The 16,655-nt window shown below is 46.8% G+C and overlaps 1 protein-coding gene across 4 annotated transcripts in view; it reads right to left on the bottom strand.

Moving 5' to 3' along the window:
• Positions 1 to 16,655, bottom strand: part of LOC141271075 (membrane-spanning 4-domains subfamily A member 4A-like) — a 180,270-nt gene that overhangs the window by 89,760 nt on the left and 73,855 nt on the right. For 3 of the 4 annotated variants that reach the window (XM_073681179.1, XM_073681178.1, XM_073681177.1), the window contains exon 2: positions 6,274 to 6,563. In XM_073681179.1, coding sequence (XP_073537280.1) covers positions 6,274 to 6,549 — 276 coding nt within the window. In that variant the 5' untranslated portion in view covers positions 6,550 to 6,563. Of the gene's footprint in view, positions 1 to 6,273; positions 6,564 to 8,601; positions 8,740 to 16,655 lie in introns of those variants that run through there. The other variant, XM_073681180.1, reaches the window with a different exon arrangement.

The following is a 16,655-nucleotide window of genomic DNA, read 5'->3' as shown; positions in this document are numbered from 1 at the left end:
GCTGGGGCAGATGTTTGAAGCCTGGGAAGGGGGTAATACCCACGGAGCTTCCCAGGCTACTAATATCAGCCCCCAGCTGAATACATAGCCTTTACTAGCTATTAAAATGGGGGACCCCCCAAAAAAAATGACGTGGGGTCCCCCCTAATTTAATAGCTAGCAAAGGCTAGGCAGACAGCTGGGGGCTGATATTAATAGCCCAGGAAGGGAGCCATGAATATTGGCCCCCTCCCAGGCTAGAAACACCAGCCGTCAGCCACCCCAGAAATGGCGCATTCATAGGATGCGCCAATTCTGGCACTTAGCCTCGCTCTTCCACGCTGCCCTGGTGCGGTGGCAGGGGGTAATAGGGTTGGGGTTGATGTCAGCTTATAATGCCAGCTGACATCAAGCCCAGGTTAGTAATGGAGAGGCGTCTATAAGACACCCCCATTACTAACCCCATAGTCAAAGTTAAAAAAAACACAAACACCCAGAATAAAGTCCTTTAATTGAAATAAAGACACAATCCTTTATTGTTCTAAATTAAACCATACTTACCATCACGCCCATTCCAGCTGAAGCCAACGATCTCCTGCAATAAAAGAAAAATAATAAAGCAACCTCATCCTTACCTTTCCATGGTTCCCACGACAGCTTCAGCTCTGCTACATCGAGATGACAGGCTGGACCGCAGCAGAACGCTGCCATCCAGCCTGTCATCCCGCAGACACTGAGAAGTGCAGGCTTGCTTGCGCTGCTCAGCGTCTCTCTGTGACGACATCCAGATGAGCCGAGTTCATGTCCAATGAACTCGGCTCACCTCATGCACGTCACTGACAGCGTGGGAAAATTCTCACGCTGAAGCGCTGATTGCAGGAGAATTTTCCCACGCTGTCAGTGACGTGCAGGAGGTGAGCTGAGTTCATTGGACATGAGCTCACCTCATGCACATCACTGACAGCGTGGGAGAATTCTCCTGCACTCAGCACTTCAGCGTGAGAATTTTCCCACGCTGTCAGTGACGTGCATGAGGTGAGCCGAGTTCATTGGACATGACCTCGGCTCATCTGGATGCCGTCACAGCGAGACAGTGAGGAGCGCAAGCATGCCTACGCTTCTCAGTGTCTGCGGGATGACAGACTGGATGGCAGCGTTCTGCTGCGGTCCAGCCAGTCATCTCGATGTAGCAGAGCTGAAGCTGTCGTGGGAACCATGGAAAGGTAAGGATGAGGTTGGTTTATTATTTTTCTTTTATTGCAGGAGATCGTTGGCTTCAGCTGGAATGGGTGTGATGGTAAGTATGGTTTAATTTAGAACAATAAAGAATTGTGTCTTTATTTCAATTAAAGGACTTTATTCTGGGTGTTGTGTTTTTTTTAAATACTTTACTAGAAATTCATGGCGGTCATGTCTAATACTGGCGTGACCCCATGAATTTTGGGCTTGGGGCCAGCTGATAATACCAAGCTGGCCCTAACCCCTTTATTACCCAGTGAGCCACCGCACCAGGGCCCTGGATGAGTTGGGTACAGCGCCAGAAGATGGCGCTTCTATGAACGCGCCATTTTCCGGGGTGACTGCGGACTGCAATTTGTAGCGGGGGGGGGGCCCAGAAAGCTTGGGCCTCCCTGCGCTGCAGATTCCAGCCCCCAGCTGCCTAGTTGTACCTGGCTGGACACAAAAATAGGGCGAAGCCCCACGTACTTTTTTTTTAATTATTTCATGAAATTCATGAAATAATTAAGAAAAAAAGGCCTTCCCTATATTGTTGTGTCCGGCCAGGTACAAATAGGCAGCTGGTGGTTGGGGGCAGCCCGTTCCTGCCTGCTGTACCTGGCTGGACACAAATATAGTGCGAAGCCCCACTTCAATTTTTTTTAATTATTTCATGAAATTCATGAAATAATTAAGAAAAAAAGGGCTTCCCTATATTGTTGTGTCCGGCCAGGTACAAATAGGCAGCTGGTGGATGGGGGCAGCCCGTTCCTGCCTGCTGTACCTGGCTGGACACAAATATAGTGCGAAGCCCCACTTCAATTTTTTTAAATTATTTCAGGAAATTCATGAAATAATTTAAAAAAAATTGACGTGGGGCTTCGCACTATATTTGTGTCCAGCCAGGTACAGCAAGCAGGAACGGGCTGCCCCCAACCACCAGCTGCCTATTTGTACCTGGCCGGACACAACAATATAGGGAAGCCCTTTTTTTCTTAATTATTTCATGAAATAATTTAAAGAAAATTGACGTGGGGCTTCGCCCTGTTTTTGTGTCCAGCCAGGTACAACTAGGCAGCTGGGGGCTGGAATCCGCAGCGCAGGGAGGCCCAAGCTTTCTGGGCCACCCCCGCTGCAAATTGCAGTCCGCAGCCACCCCGGAAAATGGCGCGTTCATAGAAGCGCCATCTTCTGGCGCTGTACCCAACTCATCCAGGGCCCTGATGCGGTGGCTCACTGGGTAATAAAGGGGTTAGGGCCAGCTTGGCATTATCAGCTGGCCCTAAGCCCGAAATTCATGGGGTCACGCCAATATTAGACATGACCACCATGAATTTCTAGTAAAGTATTTAAAAAAAACACAACACCCAGAAAAAAGTCCTTTAATTGAAATAAACACACAATTCTTTATTGTTCTAAATTAAACCATACTTACCATCACGCCCATTCCAGCTGAAGCCAACGATCTCCTGAAATAAAAGAAAAATAATAAAGCAACATCATCCTTACCTTTCCATGGTTCCCATGACAGCTTCAGCTCTGCTACATCGAGATGACAGGCTGGACCGCAGCAGAACGCTGCCATCCAGCCTGTCATCCCGCAGACACTGAGAAGCGCAGGCTTGCTTGCGCTCCACAGTGTCTCTCTGTGAGGGCATCCAGATGAGCCGAGTTAATGTCCAATGAACTCGGCTCACCTCATGCACGTCACTGACAGCGTGGGAAAATTCTCCTGCACTCAGCGCTTCAGCGTGGGAGAATTCTCACACTGAAGCGCTGAGTGCAAGAGAATTCTCCCACGCTGTCAGTGACGTGCAGGAGGTGAGCTGAGTTCATTGGACATGAGCTCACCTTATGCACGTCACTGACAGCGTGGGAAAATTCTCCTGCACTCAGCGCTTCAGCGTGGGAGAATTCTCACGCTGAAGCGCTGAGTGCAGGAGAATTCTCCCACGCTGTCAGTGACGTGCAGGAGGTGAGCTGAGTTCATTGGACATGAGCTCACCTTATGCACGTCACTGACAGCGTGGGAGAATTCTCCTGCACTCACCGCTTCAGCGTGAGAATTTTCCCACGCTGTCAGTGACGTGCATGAGGTGAGCCGAGTTCATTGGACATGAACTCGGCTCATCTGGATGTCGTCACAGAGAGACGCTGAGCAGCGCAAGCAAGCCTGCGCTTCTCAGTGTCTGCGGGATGAGAGGCTGGATGGCAGCGTTCTGCTGCGGTCCAGCCTGTCATCTCGATGTAGCAGAGCTGAAGCTGTCGTGGGAACCATGGAAAGGTAAGGATGAGGTTGCTTTGTTATTTTTCTTTTATTGCAGGAGATCGTTGGCTTCAGCTGGAATGGGCGTGACGGTAAGTATGGTTTAATTTAGAACAATAAAGGATTGTGTCTTTATTTCAATTAAAGGACTTTATTCTGGGTGTTTGTGTTTTTTTTAACTTTGACTATGGGGTCAGTAATGGGGGTGTCTTATAGACGCCTCTCCATTACTAACCTGGGCTTGATGTCAGCTGGCATTATAAGCTGACATCAACCCCAACCCTATTACCCCCTGCCACCGCACCAGGGCAGCGTGGAAGAGCGAGGCTAAGTGCCAGAATTGGCGCATCCTATGAATGCGCCATTTCTGGGGCGGCTGACGGCTGGTGTTTCTAGCCTGGGAGGGGGCCAATATTCATGGCTCCCTTCCTGGGCTATTAATATCAGCCCCCAGCTGTCTGCCTAGCCTTTGCTAGCTATTAAATTAGGGGGGACCCCACGTCATTTTTTTTGGGGGGTCCCCCATTTTAATAGCTAGTAAAGGCTATGTATTCAGCTGGGGGCTGATATTAGTAGCCTGGGAAGCTCCGTGGGTATTACCCCCTTCCCAGGCTTCAAACATCTGCCCCAGCCGTCTGCTTAACCTCCGCTAGAGCCTAAAATTAAGGGGAACCCCACGCCAATTTTTTTAATAATAAATCCTTTATTTTAATACTAAATGACAAGTACAGTAACCAACACTATCACTGTACTTCATATATATGTGACTGACATGTTTCTATCTATCTAATCTATGTGTGAAGCTCTATTCTGTCTGTTGTAAATTGTCGGGTACCGCTGCTGAATTGCCGGCCGGCTTTTTTAAAGAGACGGTGCATGAAAACACTATTATTTTTTTTGATAAATCCTTTACGCTAAATGACAAGTACAGTAAGCAGCACTTTCACTGTACTTCGTATATATGTGGCTGACATGTTTATATCTATCTAATCTATGTGTGAAGCTCTATTCTTTCGGTTCTAAATTGTCGGGTACCGGTGTATGCCGCTGCTGAATTGCCGGCTTTTCATGTTTCACTGTTGGCACTGTTCCCATCGATTTGGGCAATCACTGTAATGCCACAACCACCATGGCTGTGGCATTACAGTGAGTGGCAGACAATCCCTGCATGATTGGTGCTCTAAATAGCGCCAGACATGCAGGACACGCTTTTGGTGCACGAACAGTTATCGAACATAACCTCGAACAGCCGAATTTTTTGCAAATCGTTCGGGTTCGTCGAACAACTCGAACACTGCCCAAAACAGCTCGAATTTGAGATTGGCGAACAGTTCTAGTCGAACACCGCTCATCTCTAGTTATCAGTAACAGCAGCAGACAGCATGTGCAATGGACCCTATTCTGCTCTATACACTTTCCACAAACTCTGTCTGCCTAACTCCTGCTGTCACCAGTAATAATATATGCAGCTCGATTAGTCCTTAGAAGGACTGTTAGTTCAGATATGTATATATATATATATGTATATATATATACACATCTGAACTAATAGTATATATGTTGCTGTGGATGTGGAATACCTAACTAATAAACCGCCAATAGTCTCCCTAGTTTAGGCTCAGCAGCACCTCTCCCTTCTCTGCCTGTCTGAAGGGTAGACTGTGATGAGCATGGCGGTGGTCTGATATAGACCCGATGATGCTATGTGGCCAACCAATCACTGTAATGCCACAACCAATATGGCTGCGACATTACAGTGAGTGGCAGGCAATCCTGCATGTTTATTCGCTGCTAAAGCAGCGCCAAACATGCGGGCCGGGGACTCGAGCTCCCGCCCGAGCATCCTGGAAATACTTGCCAAGCGCCAAGCATCTTGAGCAGTGAGATGATCGGGTGAGTACAGAGAAGTAGCGAGCATGCTCACTCATCACTAGTAATTACATTTTGCAGTACAAAGTAAACACATCTTATGTGTTCCTATTAGTATTTTGAGCTTCAAAAATTCAATATATTATTAGTATTTTAAATATTATTATATTGTACTTTCTTGGAGTTTTCAATTTGATATCTGTTTCTGAGCTAAGTAGCAGAGAAGTGTCTCACTGTGTTGTCTACAAAGACAAGTGGTAATTACGGCACTTCCATAAAGGGGTTGTCCACTACATATTTTATACTAAAATTTGGCCCATCTCTATTAAGACAAAAATAACAGATACCTACTGAACCTCCCTTTCTCTTCCATAGCGCTGCCTCTGTAATCAACCAATCTCACTTTCTCTTTTGGCCTGCGGCCACTGATTGGCTGCAGCTTTGACATTCTATTCAAGCTGGAAGAAAGAGTCGAAGGGAAAGGGAGGAAGTGAAGGGACCAAGGGAGAGATAGGCAGATGTAAGGAGGAACATCAGGTGTTCAGTAGGTGAATATCTGTTTTGCTCTATTTTAATAACCACTGTGGGTAGGCAACCCCTTGAGCCTTGCACTTGAGGGCTATAGAGGTGTTTGTAAAGAATGGCATTGTCTGTCTGTTGAGAGAAATCAAGGGAACGAAAGATCTTTACAGTGGTAATCCTGAACCCAGCAGCAAGCTCTGGCAGGATTAAAACAACAGTGCTGCTCATTGCTGTTCAAGATTATGAAGAAGAAAAAAAACATTTCTGAACTACGCTTACATCGTCTGATGAGCATTCAAAAACATCTAGATACTTAATTTTTTATTAATTCAGAAAATCATTTTCAGTTAAATATCACAAAATTAAAAATAAAATAATATAATTCTACAATAGGTACCTACTGTTTAATGGCTACTTACCCCCAAGGCTTTTGGTTTGCTTTTCAAAAATGTTTGGTAAAAAGTAGATGAAGGAAGTGTATTTGGTGCCAGTATAGCAGTCGCATTCATTTGTGGTGCTACAGCGGGAGCAGGCCACACCTGTGTTGAAGGGGAGGTAGTATATGCAGGTATAGGAGGGTACACATTTTGCTGACATGTTGGAACTGATGTTCTCCAGTTAGGGACAGCCGGTGAAGCTTGGTTCTGTATGGTCTCGTATGTATGAGGAACATTTTCATTGTTTGTTGCAAACATTGTGGATGTTGGCACTGCAAGTAGAAATGTAAAGTGAGCTTAGTAATGATTATAACTTAACTGCTTTTTATTCTCAAGTTATAACCTCTTAAACAGAATATATCACATTTACGATTTCAAAATACACATCAAATCATATTCCGGTTTTTAATATACTTTTGTCATGTTTTCTATACAGGGCTACTGTAGGACATGCAGTTAGAAAACAAGCAATTGACTTAAATTAAAGTTAAGCATGCTCACTGTTAAGCTCTTCCCATAACCTTAGCTTTATGAAAAGAGGGTCACCTCTCATTGTGAGATAAATACTGACCCTCATTACAGAGAACATAGCAGAAGCTGAATAGTCATCAGAAGAGATTATCAAATACTAACAGCCCGAGTTCCGAAACAAATACTTTTTGGAAGCTAGAAAAGTGCGCTCTACATAATAAAAACTAACTCAAATTACACAGGTCTATTCACTTTCAGCCTTTTTACACAATAAACAACAAAGTTGTCATAATTAATAAATTAGTAATTGGCATTACGGAAAACAAAAAAACAATTTAGAAGATTACAGAGTCGTTCGCCAATTCAAAAAGTGAATTGCCCACGGCAGATGACGTGGAAATCTCCCTGTATGCTGCCCCTTCGGCCTACTGAAGTAGACACTGGCAGTTTTTTCAGCCACCGCAGGCTAAATTCTCTATCTCTACGTTAAAGTACCTTTTGGTACACAATGTTCCGAGTGAATACTCTTTCACAATTTTCAATCAATCCAATACCTTCACCCTTATATCTGCTCTCCTACGAACTGTTGAAAACGCCACATATAATTGGCCATGTCCAAACACGAGCTCAGGCAAATAAATTCGGACTCGTTTAAGTGTTTGCCCATGAGACTTATTTGCACTTCCGCAGATTTGTTTTGAAAAAAACAGTTAAAGTGTTTATTTGCTCTGGCTTTAATAAGAGCAAGGGCAAATAGGTGCAGTGTATAATATACAAAGCATCCTGGCCACACGCGAATGAAAACAATTTGGATATGTGTTTTATACTAAAGAATTAATTCGGCCACTTGGATTTCTAGCACATGCATTATTGTATGATGGAAATACCTTAATGAAACTTCATATTTTTGTAACCACTTCCAATAAAAAAAACAAACTAATTACATTCCTGGATTCCCCACGTTTAAATACGTATTTCATAAGCAGGTTGATTCTGTGTTGTAGCATTAAGCTTTGAGTTAATTAGAAAAGAACAGATCAGTAGAAGCTGTGTTGGTAAGTTAATGTTGTTGATTGTAATAATGACAGAGCCATAGTAAATCGGACTCACCTCAACATTAAGCTCTTTATGTAGTAAGATTTTGAAATTCAAATGTACATAGTTTGATTCATTTTTCAAAAAAATTACATTTTCAGTTAATCAATTTACAGCACATCACCAGTACTGCTAAGCCTTTAATTTCCAGAAAAAAAAGACTTGTAGCACACTAAAGTCTCTTAGGGATGTATTGAACCCCTTAGGGAACCTGTCACCAGAAAAAAATGCTATTAACCAGCAGGTATGGGGTTAATCTACAGGTTAATAGCATTATTAACCTGCCCGGCACGTGCACTTAGCCAAACGCTGTCGGGAGAAAATGAACTTTATTCTCCCTGTCACCGTTCCAGTTTCATTCACAGAGCCTGCGCGGGTTCAGTCACCGCTCTGAGTATACAGAGGGGCAGCTGTAACCGTGCCCCGACGGACACTGGCTCTGCATTAGGTCTGGCTGTAAATCAGTCCCAGAGGCTTTCTCTCGGCAGCATTCAGCCAAGTGCGGCCGCTGGGCAGGTTAATAACACTATTAACCTGCAGATTAACACCATATCTGCAGGTTAATAGTCTTCTTTTTCTGGTGACAGGTTCCTTTTAATATCTTTAATTTAAAACCATTCTTAGAAGTGTCCTCATCATATAAATAGATGATAACAGCTAGTAACCAACAGCCTTTTTAACAACAGACAGCACTAACAGACTTTTTAAGCTTTTCAATTGTCAAAATTGACCCAGTCATTATACCTTTTTAGGGACAGATGTCTGCCATACAGGTGTTTATATACATGTGGAGAACATGGAAGAAGATGTGGCTTTTTCACAATAAGGTGCAAAAGTTTTCTCTGTTTGGGTAATCTCAAGTGGTTTATCATTTCACAAGCCATCCAAAAATTATCTATGTTTTGGAAACAGCAGACAACAACCTGTTCACTGTTGAGATAGAAAAGAAGCTAAAGCAAGTTCGTATAGAGCCATTCAAAAATTATCCCTATTTTGGGATATGCCAGAGAAATGCTACTTGCAAAATGAAAAAAGAATGGCGTATTGTCAAACTGTGAAAAAAGTATCTATTTAGGGACCAGAACAAGTTAAGAAGTAAAGACTTTTCAACTTGGAGTTAAAAAAAATATCTCTGAGGACTCGCAATAGGTTTGCAATTTGCAAAAAAAAAAGTTACAATCTCTTTATCAAGTCATTCAAAAATTATCCCATCATTTATGGAACAGCGAAATATTTGGAGTTTTAAAAGCGAAAAATCTATGACTTGTAATTAAACTGTGAAAAAAGTATCTTTTGCTGGGAGAAGATTTATGTTTATGTATTGTGAAGAATATATGCTTCACAGCAGCAATAAAGTATACTAGCTATACAACATGATAGACAAGTATAGGATATGTGTGTGAGGTGAGCATCTAATGACAGTAGCCATGGAAGTGGTAGCTGGAAACAACCACACAGTGTAGAATATGATGGGGATGGCAAGGAGATATCTGGTAGTGTAGGGCCAGCTCTTGCTGCATGTATATGGTGTTATACGTCTTTTGTATATCTTGATAATGTATAGTGCATGAGTAATGTAGAGGTAATACATAAGTATACCATGTATAATGTGAATAGACTGTGATATGGTACTGTACAGCATAGGCTAAGATGTAGATTAATATCTAGGACATAAGATAAAGGCAATAGGCTTAGTACATACTGGTATAAGATAGCAACTGTAGTTAGCTGGGGACATAGGATAAGTTAAAGTTAATGTTTGGGACTAGCCCATAATGGAATGGATCTAGTGCTAGTATAAAGCAGACTATGTCCTGATAGTTAGTCAGATAGGGAAGTACACTAACCAAGGTCAAGTTCAAATGCAGTGGGCTGTTGGCAGCAGCGAGGATCTATCGTTCATGGCAGTGGCAGGCCTTTCTAATATCCATTGCCGACATTTCTGCAACGTCCAGAGCTCAGGGCTTGGCATAGGTACTGGAAGGAGTGCCTTATCCCCTGGCGTACAGGGGATTATTATGAAAGCGGAACCACAAGAAGGGAAAGCAACAGATCCCGGGTGTATTGTGGGACTAGACAGGAAATCCCTAGGGCAGACAGAAGGAACGGATAGTAATGCTGGAAACAGACTGTGTTAAGGAAATGAGGAACAAGAAGTGTGGTGCCGATACTGCATGTTGCAATCTGGTGAACATGAACTGTCCAGTAAACTTTTGTTGGTTGATACAAATTGCGTGTCCTCTGAGTTATTTGCATCGGCTCTGGAAGATGGAGGCCTGGAAGCAGTGGAGGTCTGTGGCCCTCACGTGAGTGTGATGCACCCCACACTGGGCAGAAAATTGTGACTGGGACATGATTTAACTGTAAAGTGCTAGGGCGTAATGAGGCTGTAGCTCGGTCATGGCTACCACTCTCGGTCACTTTACATTTGGCGCTGCGAGCAGGGTTGATTCATGCATCAAGTAGACTTGAAGAATGGGGAAAGGATACTTGTGAAAATGATGGCAGCCGCAGCCAGACCTAGGATGGCATATGGTGATGCACGAGGCAGAGGAAACTCCGCACGTAGTGGAAAGGCCCATCAGAAAGGCGCAAAATCCACCCGGCCCAGAAGGGGGCATGTCTTGAGATGTCGGCTCATAGTGAGAGGTGCCCATCCCTGCTGGGTGCGGAGAAAGAAAAAGAAACCACGCCCATTATAACAAGCCAAGGGAGAATGGGCGGAGACTCCCAAGAAAAGGACAGATGAGCCAAAAGTAGCCCCACCCCAGAAAATGTGCAAATGAGTAGTACACCCAAAGCAGAGTGGACCAGCACCATTGTTGGTGAACAAGGAGAATAGCGATCAGGTCATGATGGAGTGTTATTGGTATCCTGTAGAAAGGGACAGCCAGTTCTGTAGCATCGCACTCCACGGAGGCTCTGGATGGTTGAAGTGGAAGCGGAGGATGGCCCAGCTGGAGGAAGAGATGTGGCTGGGAGGATTGTGAGCAATGGCAGTGTGGCGCCCCTGAGGGTTCGGTCGCCACAGAGGTACTGCATCTCACCCAGAGGTGTGGGGTACGGGTAGTGCTGGAGGCCACCCGTTTACCCAAATCTACCAGGAGGTGGAGGGGTCAGGTCGCACAAAGGGGACCGGTCCCTAAACTAGTAGAGTTCTTTAAGCCTCAACTAGAAAACCGGAGGCTGCAGTATTTCAGGTACTGCAGCCAAAAAAACACATCTGATCACCAGAAAGGTGGCCATAGACAGAGAAGACGTCGCCCGACAAGGTCCGCGGTCACTGGATTGTGACACTGGGTGTGAGGTACAGGAAGACGGCCAGAGAGAGGACACAGAAGGGGGTCCTGCTAAGTACTCCGGAGATATCTGAGGGTGGACTGAACCCCTCCCTGAGTAAGCACAGGACGTCGTGGGAAGTTACTCTAGTACTGGTAACTGGAAGTCTAAGAAACCGTGAGTAAACCCTGAGGACTGCAACTTACTGTCTCTGTGATCATTATCTGCGCCATCCTCTGAACTACACCATAACAGCAACATCTACACTGCCCTGGAGCTAAGCTCTACCTGTGGAGAGCTAAACCAACTCTGCTGCATTAACAACAGCTCCAGAGGACCTGCTCCGCAGCGGCGGCTCCCCTGGCCGCATACCACAGGTGGCGTCACGAACTTTGTACATAAATCCCCTGTAAATAAACCCCTATTGAATGACCGCCCTGGGTCACGGACCGGGTCACCGCCACTGTGACATCCCCAGCATCTACCGGCCCGGCACCGGGTACCCCACGGCCCAGGGGGCACGTCAGCAGTCCCTGCGGAGGCCCTAGCGGAGGTCCTAGCCAAGGCCCCAGCGAATGGCCCAAGATCCGGACCACGATCCCAAGATGAAGGCAGCCGTGTCAGGATGGCTGATTCCCTGTTGATGGGTGGGATGGCAGAAAGCCATGGTGACAGCGTTTGTGGTGAGTAAACCACGGCCCCCTAGAGAGATACCCGCCCGGGAAGCAGCCCCCGTTCACCTGCCAATTGTAAATGAAGAAGAGACCTCAGCCCGGTACTCCGCTAAGGCCAGATGGGAGGCAAAGATCATCCAGAGGAAGAAGGAATGGGAGAAGTGGGTGTGGGCCCAACTAGAGTGCCCTGGAGGTGGCGAGGTTGGCGACCAAATGACGAGTGGGTGCGTCAGGTACTTTGACCCTATGTGGGTGTACGGCTTTGTCTGGAGGATGGAACCGGCAATCGAGTGTATGTGAATGATGGTTTCCAGCGGTACATACCCACTCTGCAGCAAGGGGGCTGTACCAATTTATAAAAGAATATGGGCCGCAGTGATGGTATGTGGTGGCTGTGGCAGTCATCCAGCCAGAAGAGGTGAACCCCCAGGCGGCTGCTCAATTCCGGCAAGAGCAGCCCATAGCCAGGGCTCCCACCCCTCCGAGCCCTGCACTCTCAGGCCCAACAGAACGCACCCGAAAAAGCAGCAGGGAAACAGTTATCAGCTCCGCATTTTCCAAGGGCAGCACCCAGACCTCGGGCCTAATTGAAGCAGCCAGTGCTTTAGCCGCAGTGATTGTGTCTCAGAGCCCCTACTCGACTGGTTGCATTGGCAAATCTGGTGCCAAAAAGTCCTGGGTTTGAGAACGGCTGCAGGAATCCAATATAGCGGTCGTAGGTGAAAGGTCAGCCTTGACGATGTTACAGCTATGCTAGTTGCATGTGAAAATTGATCTGTTCCGCGTTCCGGGGCGGAAGGCACAATAGTGACCGGGATCCCCAGTGTTGGCCAGAACGGCCGAGAAGTTTGTGTTTCCCCCTCCCACTTTTGTTTGCGCACGTTTGCGCATTCCCCTGCTGGATTCAGTGACTGTGATTGGCTGAAGGATCTCAATCCCTTTTTCTGTCCCTGAGGACTGTGCACTTAGCCCCATGGACTCATCTCCCCCCTGAACTCTACCTCATACCCTCCGTGAACTTTGACCCCAAGGGGCTGTGAGCCTGACACACGGGTGGCATTGTGCAATTAAAGGGACTGTTGCTCACAAAAGGGGGAGGGAAGGAAAACGGATAACTCGATGTTCCAGTCGGGTGAGGACTTTATGGACTGTGTCCTTGCCACAAGGACAAATGTTTGAGAAGGGGGTATGGATGACCCGATGTCCCAACCGAGTTGAAGATAATGGACTGTGCTCATGGACTGATGAGCCATTGTTGTGTGGGGCTAAGGGCCATTGTTTTAAAAGAAACATGGACTCGGATGGACACAGGTTACTTGGTCCTAACCAAGAGGATCGGCTAATATTGAGTGGAAAGAGACGTTCAGTAACTTAAGTGTTGTGCAGAAGATGGAGTCTGGGTCTTCGATACTTAGTGCTCTAACTGGTGAATAACTGTAAAACTTAAGTAAGGCGCAGGAGGAGAATGTAACAAGCCATGCCCATGGACTATTGGTCAAACTGATGTGTGTTGGCCCATGGGCCCAAAGAACTGGGACTCTGTATTCTGGGGGTCAGTGTATCTCCGGTAATGGACACTATACACCCCTGGAGGATGAGACCGTTGAGTTTATGTGGTTTATAGTCATGGCAGTGTTGGCATCTTTGAAATTGTTCCAGAAAATGAAATATTTCTCCCAGGAAATTATTGCAATTACACATGTTTTGTTATACACATGTTTATTTCCTTTGTGTGTACTGGAACATCACTAAAAAGCAAAGAAAAAAAAGCAAATTGGACATAATTTCACACAAAACCCCCAAAACTGTTGGCATTTTTCTAAAATTATGAGTAAACAACTTTGTTTCAATCATGGGATGCTCATTCAAACTCACCTATGGCAAGTAGCAGGGGTGAGCAATATGAAAATCACACCTGAAACCAGATAAAAAGGGGAGAAGTGGATTCAAGCGTTGCATTGTGTGCCTGTGTGTTCCACACTAAGCATGGAGGACAGAAAAAGAAGAGAACTGTCTGACGACATGAGAATAGTGATGAGCGAGCATGCTCGCTACTGCTCGGTGCTCGCCCGAGCATCTCACTGCCGAGTATTTCCGTGGTTGCTCGGCGGGAGTTCGGGTCCCCTCCCTGCATATTTGGCGCCAATCAACATGCAGGGATTGTCTGCCACACACTGTAATGCCGAAGCCATGTTGGTTTTGGCATTACAGTGATTGGCTGGCCGCACAGCGTCATCAGGTCTACATCAGACCTGGCGCTGCCATGCTCGTCACAGTCTACTCTGCAATCAGGCAATGTAGGGAGATGTAAAAACGAAGAGGACAAATGAGTAAACTGGCATAAATAAGCTTTATTGTTAAAAATTATTTTTTATATAAACAGTATCAAAAATATAAAGGCAATGTGTAGACATGCGGATCAAAAGTCCCACCATATCCTTAGCCACATGGAAAAGTAAAGGACTAAATATCTAGACAGTACATCACAAATTTGAGATGAAAAAATGAGCACAGAGAAAGATGACTATAAATAAGCGTGGGTCCCCTAGAGGATTGTGTCCTGGGGGGAACCACGAAGATACATGAACTTCACAAGATGGGCTCAGGTCAGTGACTAGGTTTGATAGCGGTACATAGTGCCCCGATGACGATTCCAGCGCATGCGCCGTAGATGCCGCCCCGGTGGCGGCCATATTGCTTGATCACATTTCACTGTTTAGTATTTTCTATGTTTGCTTGTACCACCTTTCCCGCCTTCTCTTTTTCCCATCTCCTTCCTTTTACTCACTCTCTACCTTTATTTTTCTTGGATGATACCTCTAGGTTAAGCGTCAAACCTAGTCACTGACCTGAGCCCATCTTGTGAAGTTCATGTATCTTCGTGGTTCCCCCCAGGACGCAATCCTCTAGGGGACCCACGCTTATTTATAGTCATCTTTCTCTGTGCTCATTTTTTCATCTCAAATTTGTGATGTACTGTCTAGATACTTAGTCCTTTACTTTTCCATGGGGCTAAGGATATGGTGGGACTTTTGATCCGCATGTCTACACATTGCCTTTATATTTTTGATACTGTTTATATAAAAAATAAATTTTAACAATAAAGCTTATTTATGCCAGTTTACTCATTTGCCCTCTTCATTTTTCCATTGATTTTTTGAGTAGACGCTGCTTCGCGGTTATGGGGTGTGAGTGGTATCCCCTCCACACCACCTATCCGCTGTTTTCAATATGCTGGCCAAAGTGTTTTCTATAATGTAGGGAGATGTACTGCTGAGCTAGGGAGAGATTCGGTTGTTTATTAGTTAGTGTAGGTATTCTACAAGATTCTCTACATATCCATCTCAACTAACAGTGCTTCTGAGGACTAATCCAGCTGCAGAGATATCAGTGCTAGGCAGGCAGTCAGGGTATATATGGGTGCACATAGCAAGAGGCTCCATTCCAGTTCAGCCTGTTGCAGTTCCCTACAGGAAGTGGTGGGGGTGGAGCCTGCAGTGAGCTGTGTGCCGTGTGCTTCCTGGACTGTGTGCTGCTGTGGAGAGAGCTCCTGGGAAGGGAGGTTTTTTTTTTCTATCTGGGACTTTTTTGTCTGCCCCCTTCCCAGGAAAGAGGGCTCAGAGTCGGACTGGCCTCCGGGGCTGGGCCCCCGGCTCCCACCTCCCGGTCCAAGCTGGCGGGGGGTGGGAGGAACACCAAGCCGGCTAAGGCTACAAGATCTGGCCAAGACAGCAGGGGTTCCACCATGAGGACCCGGAGGACCCCCGAGGCTATGACCGCGGCGGCTCCTCCCTCCGGAGGTAGGTCGAGTACGAGCGGAGGTGCTGCAGCGGTGCCCCCTGATTGGGGTACCAAGGCGTCGAGGGAGGCAACCGTCACCTATGCCTCCCGTATACATGCGCACCTCTGCGAGTATGAGGACGCCACAAAGAAGCTAAGTTCCCTCTGGGGGGAGTTGAGGGTGGCTCAGGAGAGGTCCGTGAGGGCCTCTGGCAGTAAGAAGCCTGAGCTATCCGCCACGGTCCGGAAGATCAAGCGGGCCATTCAAGACCTGGAAGACCGCAGGAGCACCATACTGGCGGGCAGTGGACCATTCATGGAGAAGCTGCTTAATGATGACCGGTTCAGAGCCATGACCGGTGGGGCTCTGGAGGGGTCGCAGGGCCCCAGCCAGGCGGTGGAGGAGGAGGAAGAAGAGGTATGCGTGGAGGAGGTCGCACCCTACCCACCGCCTGGTGGCCTGGTAAGTGATCTCCAGGCATCGCATAGCGGGATAGCCCCTGAGCAGATGGCTCTCCCGTCTGATTCTAGCCCTTCAGAGGTCAGCGGGAGCGAGGGGGAGGATGAGGAGGATGGAAGTAGCAGCAGTGAGGGGGGCTGCCTTATCATGCAGCAGATCCAGCAGATCGAGTCCCCGGTACGTTTTGGTCAGCTTACGTTCGGGGATGAGATCTGCGAGGATGAGGCACCCGGGAGGGGGACGAAGAGAAAAGCAAAAAAAAAAAAGAAAACATCTATTGCACATAAATTTGTGTATGTCCCCCTCTCTGGGGCCCCCCTGTCCCGTTGTGCGGCACCCGCCACCCACCCCGGCTTGGACTCTGTTGTGGGTCCACAGCGAGGGAGCGGGGAGAACATAGGCCATGGCACGCAGAGCGCTGCCTCTGTTTGTGGTAATGGAGGCAGTGGGTCCAAGGTGTCTGATATGGAGCATGGCGCGGAGGGCGGCCCGACGGTGGGTGTGATCTGTGGTGGTGCTCAGGCTGGATCCCCTGTAAAAGGGAGGTCTGGCCTGGCACCTGGTGCGCCTGCTGGCGTGCAGGGGGCGGCTTGTACATCTGCCGC

This window comes from Phyllobates terribilis, unplaced genomic scaffold (genome assembly GCF_046119375.1).
Source record: "Phyllobates terribilis strain yellow unplaced genomic scaffold, ASM4611937v1 Scaffold_5__5_contigs__length_657084704, whole genome shotgun sequence".
NCBI classification, from domain to species: Eukaryota; Metazoa; Chordata; class Amphibia; order Anura; family Dendrobatidae; genus Phyllobates; species Phyllobates terribilis.
This window is presented reverse-complemented; position numbering and strand designations above follow the sequence as displayed.